We start from the raw sequence: 13,835 nt of genomic DNA on the forward strand, positions 1-13,835 counted from the left end.
CGCCCTCTGGTCAGAGGGGGAGGATGTGTTCGCAATATTTGCGCTGAAGGACTTTTCACTGCGTTTTAAGTCGTCACAGCTGTTGGCGTTAGTTGGACTTTCCATGCCAGCGGAAAAGGAAGGCGTTTACAGGCCGTTTAGGGGCCTTCTCACGCCTGGTGCTGTTTATTGGACTTTGACTTGTTACGAGACTTTTAGGCATGGGAAGAGATAGGAGAGAAAATTAATAACGTTCGGTTAATAAAAAGTTAATAAAGCTGTGGCCTTCCCACAAAAGTTTATGCCAGCAAGGTATATTGTGTCTTTATTATTATGTTGCGCCGTTACTATTTAGTATCTTATTATTACGTTGGAGCAAGTTAAAAGGTAAGAGGTAGTCCCCCCAGTCACTCAGTGGACACAGGAAGGGTACAGCACTCAAAGACATGGCAGAGGCACAGGCAGAAGGACAACACCACAAGAAGACTGAAAATTGTGTAGCCAGCAATTGCTGAAAGATGGGCAACAGCAGCATAGATCCGAGCAGTGGTTGGATTAAGAGTCTACCCAAGAACAATTGTAGACAGATTGTTTGAAGCTGGGTTGCATTCTAGGACCCTTATGTAGTGTGTTCAATTAACCAGATTTCACTGCCAGCAAGGACTGGCCTGGTAACTGATAGAAGCAACTGGACACATGAATGAAGAGCAGTTGTGTTTAGTGACGAGTATCAAATTCTGTCTGGGGCAAAGTGATAATTGTCAATGTATCAATTGGAGTTTTGGAAAAAGGCACCTACCCTGCTGTGATTTCAGAGCACCATACAGTTCCGACCCTTGCAATCATGATTTAGGGGCAATCAGTTACGACACGATGAAATCACTGATTGTTCAAGTCACAATGACTGCCCAATAGTATGTGGACACAGTGGTACATCCTGTTGTCTTACCCTCCATGACAACCATCCAAATGGTATCTGTCAACAGGAGAATGCCCGTCCACATACCTTACAAGGCATGTCTTGTTATGGCTGCAGTGTTACAACCATGGATTTGCACGTGCAGTCCCCAGATTTATCCCCAATAGACCATGTCTGGGATGCATTAGGTAGATGCATTACATCACATGGACACACCACAAACTGCACAACAACTGACTGCACAAGTTATGCAGACATGGAGAGACATACCCAACAAGATATCTGAAAACGTATTGATTCAATGCCTGCAAAGATCCAAGAGTGTATAGAGGCTCATGGTGGGCACACTTCCTACTGACTGAAAATTGTACCAAACAGTAATAAACTGTGTCCAATTCATTCCAATTTGCTATCATTTATTCAGGGTACGATTCTGTACATATCTAGCATGTTTCATGAAATTCCACCAATTACTTCTAGGTATAACACTTTTAATTTCCGCCAGTGTGCATAAGTTATCTTCTCTTAGGATATCACTGCATTAACGGGATCTAGAAGATCCCTTGTAGCTCCGCCCTCCTCTCACTATGGAGGATTCTTTCAGCCCCGCAGGCTGTTTCGCGATCTTCTCCCACTGATTTCAATGGGACCGGCACTGCTACTAATGGCCCCATTGCTAACAAGAAGAACATGCTGCGATTTGTTTTCTGCAATACATCGCAATGTGGTGCTGTGCAGGAAAACATTGCAAATGTGAATAGATCCATTCAAAAGAATGGGTGTCATATCTGTGCGAGATTTGTGTGCCTCGCAACGCACAAATCTCGCACGATTTTATCGCCAGTGAGCAGGAGCCCTAAATGTTAGCTGTGTACCGACTACAATTTAACATGATTGGCTAATTCTAAACACAACCACATCCCCAAATATAAGGCTGTGTTCACACTTATGTAACCACTGACCTTTTTTGTTTACTTTGTTTTTTCAACCCTAAAAGATTTCAATTTGTTTTCTAATGAATGGAAGAATTGATAGCCACAACCCCAGCCTTTATTGACCGTTATTCAACGCTATGCGGACATTGAATGGAATTTCAGTGCTCTAGCACTTGTTGCTCTATCCCAAATTGAACTGGATTTGGTCATGTTCCAGTATTACTCTTCTCTGGGTCATCCCTCACTCATCAATTGCCTCATGTATTTTAGCTCTGCTCTTCTCCACTGATGAGAACCCATTGTATTCTTTCTTAAAATAACCACTGATGCTATACTTCCCTTTCGTTTTTCTTTCTCCTCCCTTCCCATCTCCGCGTTAACCCTTCTTCGTCATGTTTTAATGCCTAGATTTCATTTTTTCTGCACAATTTTGCATGGTTTGTCTTTTCTTTACATGTCTAAATTCTTGTAACCATTCTAATAAAAACTAAAATGTGTGAGCTGAGCCTACACTTTGTAATGAGAATCTTACCATTCATAAATAATTGAAACACTAACCCTTTAGTGACCTATAGTGTTTTAACGTCCTGCAGCTGCGGGCCATGTATGAAGGGAGATCGCTCGGCTATCTGCCTCCATGCATCGTGGCTACCGGCTGTTTCTTACAGCTGACACCCAGCGTCAACAGCTCCGATAAGCCACGCGGCTCATCGGACATGTTAACCCTTTAAATACCGCAGTTAATTCTGACAGCGGCATTTAAATCCCTAGAACAATCTTCGAGGGTTTCGTATGGCCCCCTGCGATGAGATCACAGGGAGACATGCGGGTGTCATGGCAGCCGAGGGCCTTCTGAAAGGCCCCAGTGGTGTCTTGGCAGAATGCCTATTATTCCCCTGATACTAAAAACAAAAAAAGTAAAAATAAGATCAATAAAGTTTTAATAATTATTTTAAAAAAATAAAGTAAAAAATAATTCTTTTGCCATATTTATAATAAAAGAAAATAAATAAAACAAAAATACATATTTGGTATCACTGTATCTGTAAAAGTAGCGCAATATTTACCCCGCAGAATGAACGCAGTTAGACAAAAAAGTAAAGGACGCCAGAAATGCGCTTTTTCAGTCACCCTTTCTACAATAAAAAATGCAATAAAAAGTGATTAAAAAGTTGTATGTATCCTGAAATGGTCCTAATGCCAACTACAGGACATCCTGCAAAAAATGAGCCTACGCACAACTATGTCGAGGGAAAAATTTAAAAGCTAATGCGCGCGGAAGATGGCAGCAGAAAATATTTTTTTTTAAATTAAAGTAGTACAGCAAAGAAAGAAAAAAAGTTATCATGTAATTTTTGTTGCCGTTTGTGCGCTGTAGAAACAAGGCACACCAAAAGATGGTGGAACCTCTTTCTCGTCCGTATCATTGGGGGCCACAGCCTAGACCATGGGATATAGCCACTGCCACTAGAAGGCGACACTATGCAGAAAGTGTTAGCTCCTCCCACCGGCTATATCCCCCCTGCAGGCACTAAGCTAATCAGTCTTTAGCTTAGTGTCTGCAGGAGGCAGACGTGGCTATACGCGGGAATCCGGGGAGTCAGGGCTTTTCCCTGGCTTTCCCGTCCTCCCAGGGGAGACGCAAGCAGAGGGTGTCTCCACCACTCTGCGGCGTCTCACCTAGAGAAGAAAAAGGGGCCTGACCCTGCAATGCGCATTGGAGCCGGTAAACCGCCAGCTATAGGGCCCCCCTCCCTGGAGTGGGGCACCCGGATCGGTGACGCATAGGGGAATGCCCTGCTGGAGTAAGTCGACGTGGTGGCCAGGCAACACGGACCTCCCTCCCCCTCTTCAGACGCGCGATGAAGGAGAAGCACAGCAAATATCGTTAAGGAGCGGGCGAATGGGCAGCAGCGGAGAGAGCATCGCTGAACAGGTCCCTCCAGCAGCGGCGTGCGCATTGGCCAGGCATGAGTAGCACTTCCAGGTGCGGCGCCCCAGGGGGCGGGGCGCCGACACTCGGCCGGGAAAGGGTACTTCCGGGTCGCGGGCGGACTTCCAGGGCAAGCCACACCCCCTCCAACCGCGGAAGAGTGAAAAGGAGCAGTCAGGCAGCAGAATGGCCGCTCCTAACAGCACTACAGGGTTTTCTCTGTCTCTGTGGAGCCCGACACTGGACAGTGTAGCGCAAGCCACAGCAGCCATCCCTAATAGGGTTCTGCGAGCGGCCCAATTGCCACAGAACCAGCACCGACCGGCCACACCAACATCATAGCAGCCACGGCACCTGCAGTAACAGCAGCATCGGCCGTAACAGCAGCAGCCGCAGTATTTGGCACCAGCTGCAACAGCAACATCGGCCACAGCACAGCAGCACCAGCACTAGCAGTGCTAACCGGATGCCTGCCAGACCACCAACGCCGTTTCTTGCGTTGGGTGCTCCCACGTCGGCGCCTAATGGCCTCAGGCTTCAGGACCCAGAGACTCCAGCTGGATGAGGGGAACCACATAACAGCTGCTAGACCGGGTAAGCCATGCCAAGGCCGCACTTCGCAGTTTCTCCCCCCCCCCTCCCCCTGCAGGTACTCCTGCAGCAGTACGAGGAACCCCCCTCTTTGGGTTGAAGTTGCCATCCGTTAGCACGCCATGTCTGACCCCAGATCTGAGGGTTCCAGCCCGGCTAAGGGGAGGGTGAAATATTACGCATGCACCGCATGCAACACCAAATTTGCTTGCGGTCAAGGGGATCCCCACTGCGCAAAATGTACCTCGGCAGGTCCAGCTCCAGGGACCCCGGTGCCCCCCGCCGCCCCTGTGGGGGGCCGAACCCGAAAGGGCTAGGTCCTTGGCCGCTGCAGTTTCCGGCCTAGCCACCTCTTCGGCGGCAATCTTACGCCGACTAGAATCAAGCTCTGAAGTTTCCTCTCCGGAATATGCGAGCGGGAGGTCACGCAAGAGGAGGATGTCCTGCAGTAGCGAAGACACCTCCCGTCGGTCTCGCCATACCAGGAAGTCTCCCTGGCCCTCCAGGTCCAGGCGGTCCAGCGACTCACATGGCTCCCGTGGTTCCAGAGAGTCCATCCGGACATATCACCGGTCCAGACATTCATCACGGTCCCGATACTCAGCAAGACCGGCCCGAACCCGCCCAGACTCTCCCCGGGCATCATGTTCCTGGGCTTCGCAGGACACGGCCCAAACAGTGGGCGAAAGTAGTGGATCAGAGGATGACGAACGGTCAGCAGTCTTGTCTCTTTCTGATCTGGATGACGAACAGGTGTCACGACTGACGACCCTGATGGGCAGCTTGGTAATAGCTGTAAAAGAGACTCTCCAAGTGACGGAAGAGCCGGTGGAAGCAGCCCCGTCCACGGTATCGTTTAAACGCCAGAAAAGGCCGCGTCAGGTCTTTCCGGACCATCAAGACCTCGAGGATGTCATTGATAAGGAGTGGCTGAATCCAGATAAGAAGTTTAGGCAACCCGGAAAGACTTGGGAGGCCACATACCCCTTCCCAGGGAATCTGGTAAAAAAATGGTCAGCTCCCCCAGTGGTGGACCCGCCAGTGTCACGTCTGTCCAGAGGCACAGCTCTACCAACAGCCGAGGTGGCGACGCTGATAAATCCTCAGGACAGAAAACTCGACACATTAGCTAAGTCGGCATTTCAGTCCGCAGGCACCGCCCTGCAACTGATTTTCGCGGCCGCGTGGGTAAGCAAAGCCTCAATAGCCTGGGCAAAACAACTGCGGAAGGACATCTTGGCAGGCGCCCCACCCAGTGAGCTACTAGAAGCTACGGACAACATCATACAGGTGAACCCAGTGCCAGCTGCGCAAAGGAAGCGAGGTTTCTATTCAAATCTTTTCCTAGTACCCAAGAAAGACGGCAGGGCCAGACCGGTACTGGATTTAAGGCGATTGAATCAGTTCATCAAAACAAGGCATTTCCGGATGGAGTCAATCAAATCCGTGATAGCCTCCATGAAACCGGGGGAATTTATGTCCTCAGTAGACATCAAGGACGCATACCTCCATATTCCTATATGGGAAGCACACCAGAAGTTTCTTCGCTTCGAGGTGCAAGGAAGACATTTTCAGTTCACGGCACTGCCGCTTGGCCTTTCAACTTCACCAAGGGTATTTACAAAAGTCCTGGCAGCAGTGATGGCACTTCTCCACACAAGGGGTATCTTAATAAAAGCACCATCACGGGACAGCAATATCAAGAATTTACGCATCATGATAGAAACATTGGAGGAGTTTGGCTGGATAATAAATCACAGCAAATCATGCCTAGTACCAACGCAACACCTAGAGTTTCTAGGCATGGTGTTCAACACCAAACAACACCAGGTCCTACTACCCCAAACAAAGGTGGACAAACTCCTGCGTGGTGTCAGGTCTCTAATGCAGGAGAGACCATTGACTATCAGGCACTGCATGAGTGTTTTGGGCCAGATGGTAGCGGCCTTCGAGGCTGTACCTTTTGCGCATTTCCGATCGAGGGCTTTTCAACATCTGATCCTGGCCCGCTGGAACAGATCATTACTGACCCTGGAACAGCGAATCCGGGTAACCCCTCGGGTTCGGGACACACTGAAGTGGTGGCTGAAACCCGGGAGACTTCAGGTGGGACGGACGTTGGGCCCAAAACGATGGGTAATAATGACTACAGACGCCAGACGCTCGGGCTGGGGTGGAACGCTGGGGGACCAGTCCACTCAGGGATTATGGTCACAGAGAGACGAAATTACCTATCAACATTCTGGAACTACGGGCCATATACTTCGGGACCGGCCTCAAGGGGAAGGATGTACGTATTGAGACAGACAGACAACACTACAGCCGTAGCCTATGTCAACCACCAAGGGGGCACACGGAGCACAGCAGTGATGAGTGAGGTAGCTCGTATACTGACGTGGGCGGAGAGTCACCTAAGCTCTATATCAGCAGTATACATCCCAGGCGTGGACAATTGGGTAGCAGATTACCTAAGCCGGGAGACCGTGGATCCCGGTGAGTGGGGTTTACACCCAGAGGTATTCCAGACGATATGTCGGAGATGGGCACGCCAGACGTGGACCTCATGGCGTCCAGAATGAATTACAAGATTCATCCATTTGTAGCCCGAGCCCGGGATCCGCAGGCGGCAGCAGCAGCAGATGCACTGACCATCCCGTGGGGGGGATACAGGCTTCTGTACATATTTCCTCCGCTTCCTCTCATCCCAAGAGTACTAGGGAAGATCAAACGGGAAGGACTACCAGCGATATTAATAGCACCAGATTGGCCAAGAAGAAGCTGGTACGCTAGCATCATGGAAATGCTGGTCGACGCGCCATGGCAACTGCCGGATCGAAGAGACCTGCTGTCCCAAGGGCCTTTACTACATCCGGATTCCAGGTCTCTACGTTTAACGGCTTGGCCGTTGAGACCGAAATATTAAGAAGGAAAGGCTTCTCAGAAACTGTGATTCGGACAATGATACAGGCCAGGAAACCGGCCTTGTCGGTAATTTATTACAGGGTCTGGAAACGTTTCTTTGGCTGGTGTGAAGAGCGACACGTTCAGCCAATGCAATTTTCGCTGGCAAGGATCTTGGCGTTCCTACAGTCAGGCCTCAAAGCAGGACTAAAATTAGGGTCGCTAAGAGGGCAGGTATCAGCACTTGCGGTACTTTTCCAGAGACCAATCGCAAGCCGAATGGCAGTGCGAGCGTTCCTACAGGGAGTCGCCCATACGACACCCCCGTTAAAACCACCGGTTCAAGCATGGAACCTCAACCTTGTACTGGAGGCTATGATGGATCAGCCGTTTGAACCACTGAGAGAAAAACCTCTGCGGCTTCTGACCTGGAAGGTAGTATTCCTGGTCGCTATTACTTCCATTCGTAGGGTCTCGGAACTGGCGGCTCTGTCGGTACAGACACCCTATATGACTTTTCATCAAGATAAAGTGGTACTAAGGCCGTCTCCAGAATTCCTGCCGAACGTGGTCTCGGTTTTCCACATCAATGAAGATATCATCATGCCCTCCTTTTGTCTGACACCAGTACATGCGAAGGAAAAGGCCCTGCACCGCCTGGACCTGGTAAGGGCATTGAAAATCTATGTAAAGAGAACCAAAGAGTTCCGAAAAACAGACACTCTTTTTGTGATTCCGGAGGGGGCCCGGAGGGGCTCGGCAGCCTCAAAGGTAACCATATCAAAGTGGATAAGGTCCTTGATAGCAGAGGCATATCGCACCTCAGGGCGCTCTCCACCATTTCGGATTACGGACCACTCCACACGGAGTACGACACGGAGCTTCGGCGCTACAGGTATGTAAGGCAGCCACCTAGACCTCCTTACACACATTTTCAAAGTTCTATAAAGTCCACATATCTGCATCATCAAACGCCGCTCTCATTGACCACTTGGACCAACCTGGTGAATAACCCACCCCATTATTTTGTGCGGGACTGCTTGTGAACGTCCCACGGTCTAGGCTGTGGCCCCCAATGATACGGACGAGAAACGGATATTTTTGGTATAACTTACCGTAAAATCTCTTTCTCGTCACGTTCATTGGGGGACACAGCACCCACCCCTTTTTGTTAAAGAGCGGTTGCTGGAACTTTCTGTTCTTCGGTCATTTATGGCGGAAAATTAGTCCAAAACATTATATGTTTGGTGTGTATAAAATGTATTGTTTATAATTGTACTCCCGCTGGCTGTTCCTACTGCTTGCATACAGACTGATTAGCTGAGTGCCTGCAGGGGGGATATAGCCGGTGGGAGGAGCTAACACTTTCTGCTTAGTGTCGCCTCCTAGTGGAAGTGGCTATATTCCATGGTCTAGGCTGTGTCCCCCAATGATCGTGACGAGAAAGAGATTTTACGGTAAGTTATACCAAAAATATCCGTTTGTTTTTTTTTCATTTTACTCCACTTCGAACTTTTTAAAAGCTTTTCAGTACATTATCTGGTATATTACAGTACATAGTACCATTGTTAAATACAACTCGTCCTGCAAAAAACAACCCCTCATACAGCGACGTCGATGGATAAATAAAGGAGTTCCATTTTTTTTTAAAAGGTGGGGAGGAAAAAACGAAAATGGAAAAAAGCAAAAGGGCTGCGTCCTTAAAGGGTTGATGCCCTAAGGCCACTCTTACGCTTTTTAAAGTGTTTAGTGGGCATTTTTAATGGGGCTTCTCAGATGAGAGTGTTAGCAAAGCATTTCTAATGCGCGCTAAAATGAACACTGTATGTTCCATTTTCGGGAGTTCGGCGTGTTTTTGCCGCCCTGTGTTTCCCATTGAAATGAACGGGATGCGTTAACAATGTACTATTGTATCAGGTCTCCACCAGAAAAATGGGTGGAGACGCTGAATGACCGCTAACGGCTTGGTAATGCTCCAAAAGGTCCTGATTGGCTGCAGCAAATTTCCACAGCAGGTCCCCCAGCAGCTGCTGCTGCTGTGGTGATGTGTGGCCGCCGGAGAAATCCGGGGCAGAAGCAGCTGCCATCTCCCAGCCTCCGACCCCACTGCTGTAAGTGTTTGGAGCCTGCTGTCCTGCAGCCTTTCCCAGCTCCTGACCCTGCAGCACTCACTGTTGGGAGGCTGCTGTCCTGCGGCGTCTCCCACCTCCCTACCCCTCTGCACTCACTGTTCGGAGAAATCAGTCCTGCGGTCTCTCCGAGCTCCTGATCCCGCTGCTGTCATTTGGGCTGCCAGCTCTGATGTCACAGTAGTCCCCGTCCACGTAGCATTGCTGCTAGTGGCCCCGCTGTCACAGTCCCGGGGTAGGTTCGCATGTGTCCGTGCATGGCCCAGTGCACAGTGTCACCAGCGGTCTTCCCCTCTGCGCTCCCAGCTCCGGCCTGCAATGAGCGGAGAAGGGGGAATGCAGTGCCGAGTGGCAGGACCTGAGAGGCAGAGTGCAGCCAATCAGTAACAGGGGGCATCACCTGGCTGTCAAACAGACTTAGTCTTGTACAACAGTACCCATTAATACGGCTTACTACACCACCAGGGGAGGGGTGACATCACCTTACTTTGCCTGCGTTGTTACTGCACAAATATGCATTAAAAATGCATGCTTACGCTCACAAAAAACACTGTAAACCGCTACTTTCAATGCCTGTTTGGGAGTGGCTTAAATTATCAAAAGCACTTGTGCTGGTTTCCTGGTATTAAAAAGTTGCAAGTTTTGGGCATGCTTTTCTGTATGAAAAAAATGTGACTTCTGGTTTTGATGCCACACTCAACACTTTTTTTAAAAGTGGGTATGGCTGACATACACCGTATTTTTTGCTCTGTGAGATTAACTTTTCATCCCCCCAAAGTAGGGGGAAAAGGTTAGTGCGTCTTATAGAGTGAACGCACAGAAATTCAAGGTTGCCGACACGATCATGCAAACTAAATCACGATTGTACGAACAAATGCGTGATTGTTTACTAGTATCTTCACCTCTGCACTGCCGCCCCTTACGTACCGCTAATTGGTGGTGAGCGCCGGCAGGAACTGCTGCTGCTCCCGCACTTCCACCAATCGGATTCTTCTCTTCTTCAGCCCATACATGAGTGCCGCTATCACGGAGCTCCAGTGTTTCAGAGCGCTGCTCCTCTGTCACCCGGTACGATCCCCTGCACTGTCCCTGGGTGAGTTCAAAATAATTTTTCCCTATTCTCCGCCTCTAAAACGTGGCTGCTCCTTATCATCCGGTGCGTCTTATAGAGCAAAAAATACTAAAAGCAGGTATAAATTATGGCGAAATCTGTCCTTATCTCGTGTGGAATTCATTTCAAATGTATGCACCAAATGTATTAAGTTGTATGTAGAAATGTGACAAATCTTACTTTAGCACGGTTTACATCAAGACCTGTCTTAATAAACCAGGGCCTAAATATATTGAAAGCTGCAGAACGTTTCATTATATAATCACTATTTTATATATTTTGAGTAACACCCTACCCTAACAGAAACTGAAAAAAGTTTGCACCGACATGAACACCACTGCTTTATCCACCTGTTTGTGCAGTAGGCCTATAGGATGGGTAATACTTTGCAACAATGTAGGAATAGCCACTTGCAGAAGACTTGATGTAGAAGTGAAAAGGAACTTCATGACTTTAATAAGTTGTGAGAGTTTCTCTTTAATATATTTCACAAGGGAGGAGCGGCTGTATGAACTCTGACCGTGCATTATCTTACCTGATACTCTGCAAGCTGCCCTTCCATGCTCTGCAACATATCTGGGTCCTGTTTTCTCTCCTCTGGTGGCAGCTTTACCTTCCGCAGCCAGAGCTCCACCTCTGTTACCTTCCCTTGGCAGTCACTGAGGATCATTTCAGGTTGCATGTCAGCCAGCGTTCTGCCGGCATCTCCCAGCTGTTCCTGAAGAAAGCAAAACCAACAGGTGCATCAGAGGGAGAGGACAAAGCCAACAAAGTCTGCTGCAAACACTGGAAAAGCTGCAATACACATACATATGGCGGAGCTGAACCAACGGCTTATTCCCATGTGTAGAGAGGGTAAAAAAAAACATCTCATGTGATCTAATGTCAACAGGTTCCCTGGCAGCTCATCTGCATTTACTCAAGAATTTTCTTTTATAGCACAGGGAGTAATCGCAACGTGGGCTATGAACTAATTCTAAAATAGGAACACTATTAATAAGGGAGTAAACCTGATGCTAACATTAAAGGAATATTACCCCTGCAGCTTCCCTTGTGACTGGCTCATTTATTACAGAAGCATCCACCTTTTCTACAGTCCTGAACTGCAAATCTACCTAGTTATGTAGTTTTAAGTAATCAAAGAAAGTATCATTCACTAGTGCAAACTTGTATCTGATATGTTAGCCATGTTTGCTAGCACCCTCGAGAGAGACTTCAATTGGAGTTTTGCAAAATCCTGATCGAAGGACATTTCGTGTACCAACAGAATGACATGCAATTGCTTAGGCTGAGATTGCACATGATATTGGAATGCAGAGTGCACATACCATAATCACGTTAACACCCATTTAGACATAACGATTATTGCTCAAAATTCGCTCAAGTCAAAAGCCATCTTTTGAGTGATAATCGTTGTGTCTAAATGTACCCATCTTTCAGTTTTCTGCTGAAAGATGGTGTTCAGTTCTGCTTGAAAACCATTGTTCCCAATACTATAGCAAAGCTGTGGCAGCATGTAATGATGCAAAAAAAAAGGCTTCTTGATTAAAGGAGCATATTTTATTGTTTCACAGTTTTAGGAACATGGAGTCTGAACTGTGTTTTCACTAGTTTGTTGGCTTGAAAAAGACCTTGCTTGTAGGTTGAAACGTCGCCTCTTTTAAAACTGTGAAACAATAAAATATGCTCCTTTAATCAAGAAGCCTTTTTTTTTTTTTTGCATCATTACATGCTGCCACAGCTTTGCTATAGTATTGGGATCGTGGAAGGGGCTTAGGTCCATAGCCCCGTTGCTGGCTTTGCATGAACATTTTTTTTTGCTACAGAGAAGGAAACTTTTTTTGAATTTCTCTCTGTCCCTTCCCCCCCCCCCCCAAGTTTTCTTTTCTGGCGGGGTCGAGTGAGTGCCGTGGTTCTTTTTTGAAAACCATTGTTCGGCAGAACAGCTGATAAGTAGGACCGCACTCAGTGTTTTACCCAAGGAGAGCTAATTACAACTGATTGCTTTGTTTCAGCTGTAGAACAGCTGATAAGCAGGACTACAAACTGTGTCTGCTGCCCATGGTGCTGAATTCTCCACGGGGAGCTAGAGATTACATTGTTTTCTCTTAGCAGACCATGGCAGAATAATTGAGCTAATTACAGAGCTCAGACCTCCTGCTGAGTTCAGCAACAGTTCCCAGAAACTCATTTGCATGCAAATGAAACTAATAAAGTACTAATAGCAATTAGTGCCTATTAGTACTTTATTCAAAACAACTGATCTTTCAATCTTTTGAAAGATCATCTCTCTGTGTAAATGGGCCTTTCGTTTCATCTCCAAGATGTCTAGGCCTTATGAAGGTGTTTTTTTTATTTAGAAGCATTGATTTTAAAAAGGAGAATATGGCTTATCATGAAAACACCATACACCGCGCACGTCTGTAGTATGGACAGATAGGGATTCCATGTGCAGTCCAATAATCCCATTGCTGATGGATGTCTGCTGTGCAACTGCACATTTAGTCCCTGTAGGTCCATACTACAAACACAAAGACTTGCACAGGACCTCTTCTAGGAATCATATTCTCCCCGAAGAAGTAGATGAAACAACTTGAAAGAAAATGATGAATCAAGGGTATTAAAAGGGTTGTCGGGGAATTCAGGCATTTTTTCTGTTGATGGCCTATCCTCAGTATCCGTATTAATCAGCCGATTCTCAGTACCAATGTCAATAGGGACAGTGCAGAAAGCAGAATGCACTGACCCTATGCAGCTATCCAGTTTGGAAGAGCAGGTGCCGCTCCTATTGAATTTAATGCAGTGCCACACCGGGCCACGGCAGTAGGGTTCGTAAGATCTGCTTCCTGCACCATCCCTTATGACAGTGGTATCGGGATCAGTGGGGATCTAAGAAGTGGACTCCTGCTGATCATATTTTGATGACCTACAGTATTCTGAGGATAGTTCATCAATAGAAAAAAATGGCCAAATTCCTGGACAACCCTTTTAATCACTGGTGGCTTTTAAGGTTAGGGAGAAAAAATATAGTAATGTACAATCATAGGAATTCATCACTGTGAGACTCCTTTATCTACAAGCGGTTGATTTTGTGCCATCTAGTGATGGCTGCAAGGGCCTGCATCTCTTTGCTCTGGGAAAATTCGCAGCCTCCCACCACGTCTCTGTGGTTTTTCAAAATAAAGATCATTATGCATACTGAAGATCTCACTTCGACCTCCACGACTCCTACAACCGCTTTTACACAACCTGGTTCAAGTGGCTACAATTCCCAAACTCCCCTGAATATGTTGCTTTTTTTAAGGATTCTTCATGAGTACTTTTTAAATTAAACCTA

At 47.3% G+C, this 13,835-nt stretch overlaps 1 protein-coding gene across 1 annotated transcript in view; it reads right to left on the reverse strand.

The window, feature by feature from the left end:
• The window catches only part of SYNE2 (spectrin repeat containing nuclear envelope protein 2), a 351,232-nt gene that overhangs the window by 124,494 nt on the left and 212,903 nt on the right, over nt 1–13,835 (reverse strand). The window contains exon 65 of the mRNA XM_066608185.1: nt 11,034–11,216. Within this exon, the coding sequence (XP_066464282.1) occupies nt 11,034–11,216 (183 nt within the window). The remainder of the gene's footprint in view (nt 1–11,033; nt 11,217–13,835) is intronic.

This window comes from Eleutherodactylus coqui, chromosome 6 (assembly GCF_035609145.1).
Source record: "Eleutherodactylus coqui strain aEleCoq1 chromosome 6, aEleCoq1.hap1, whole genome shotgun sequence".
Lineage (NCBI taxonomy): Eukaryota > Metazoa > Chordata > Amphibia > Anura > Eleutherodactylidae > Eleutherodactylus > Eleutherodactylus coqui.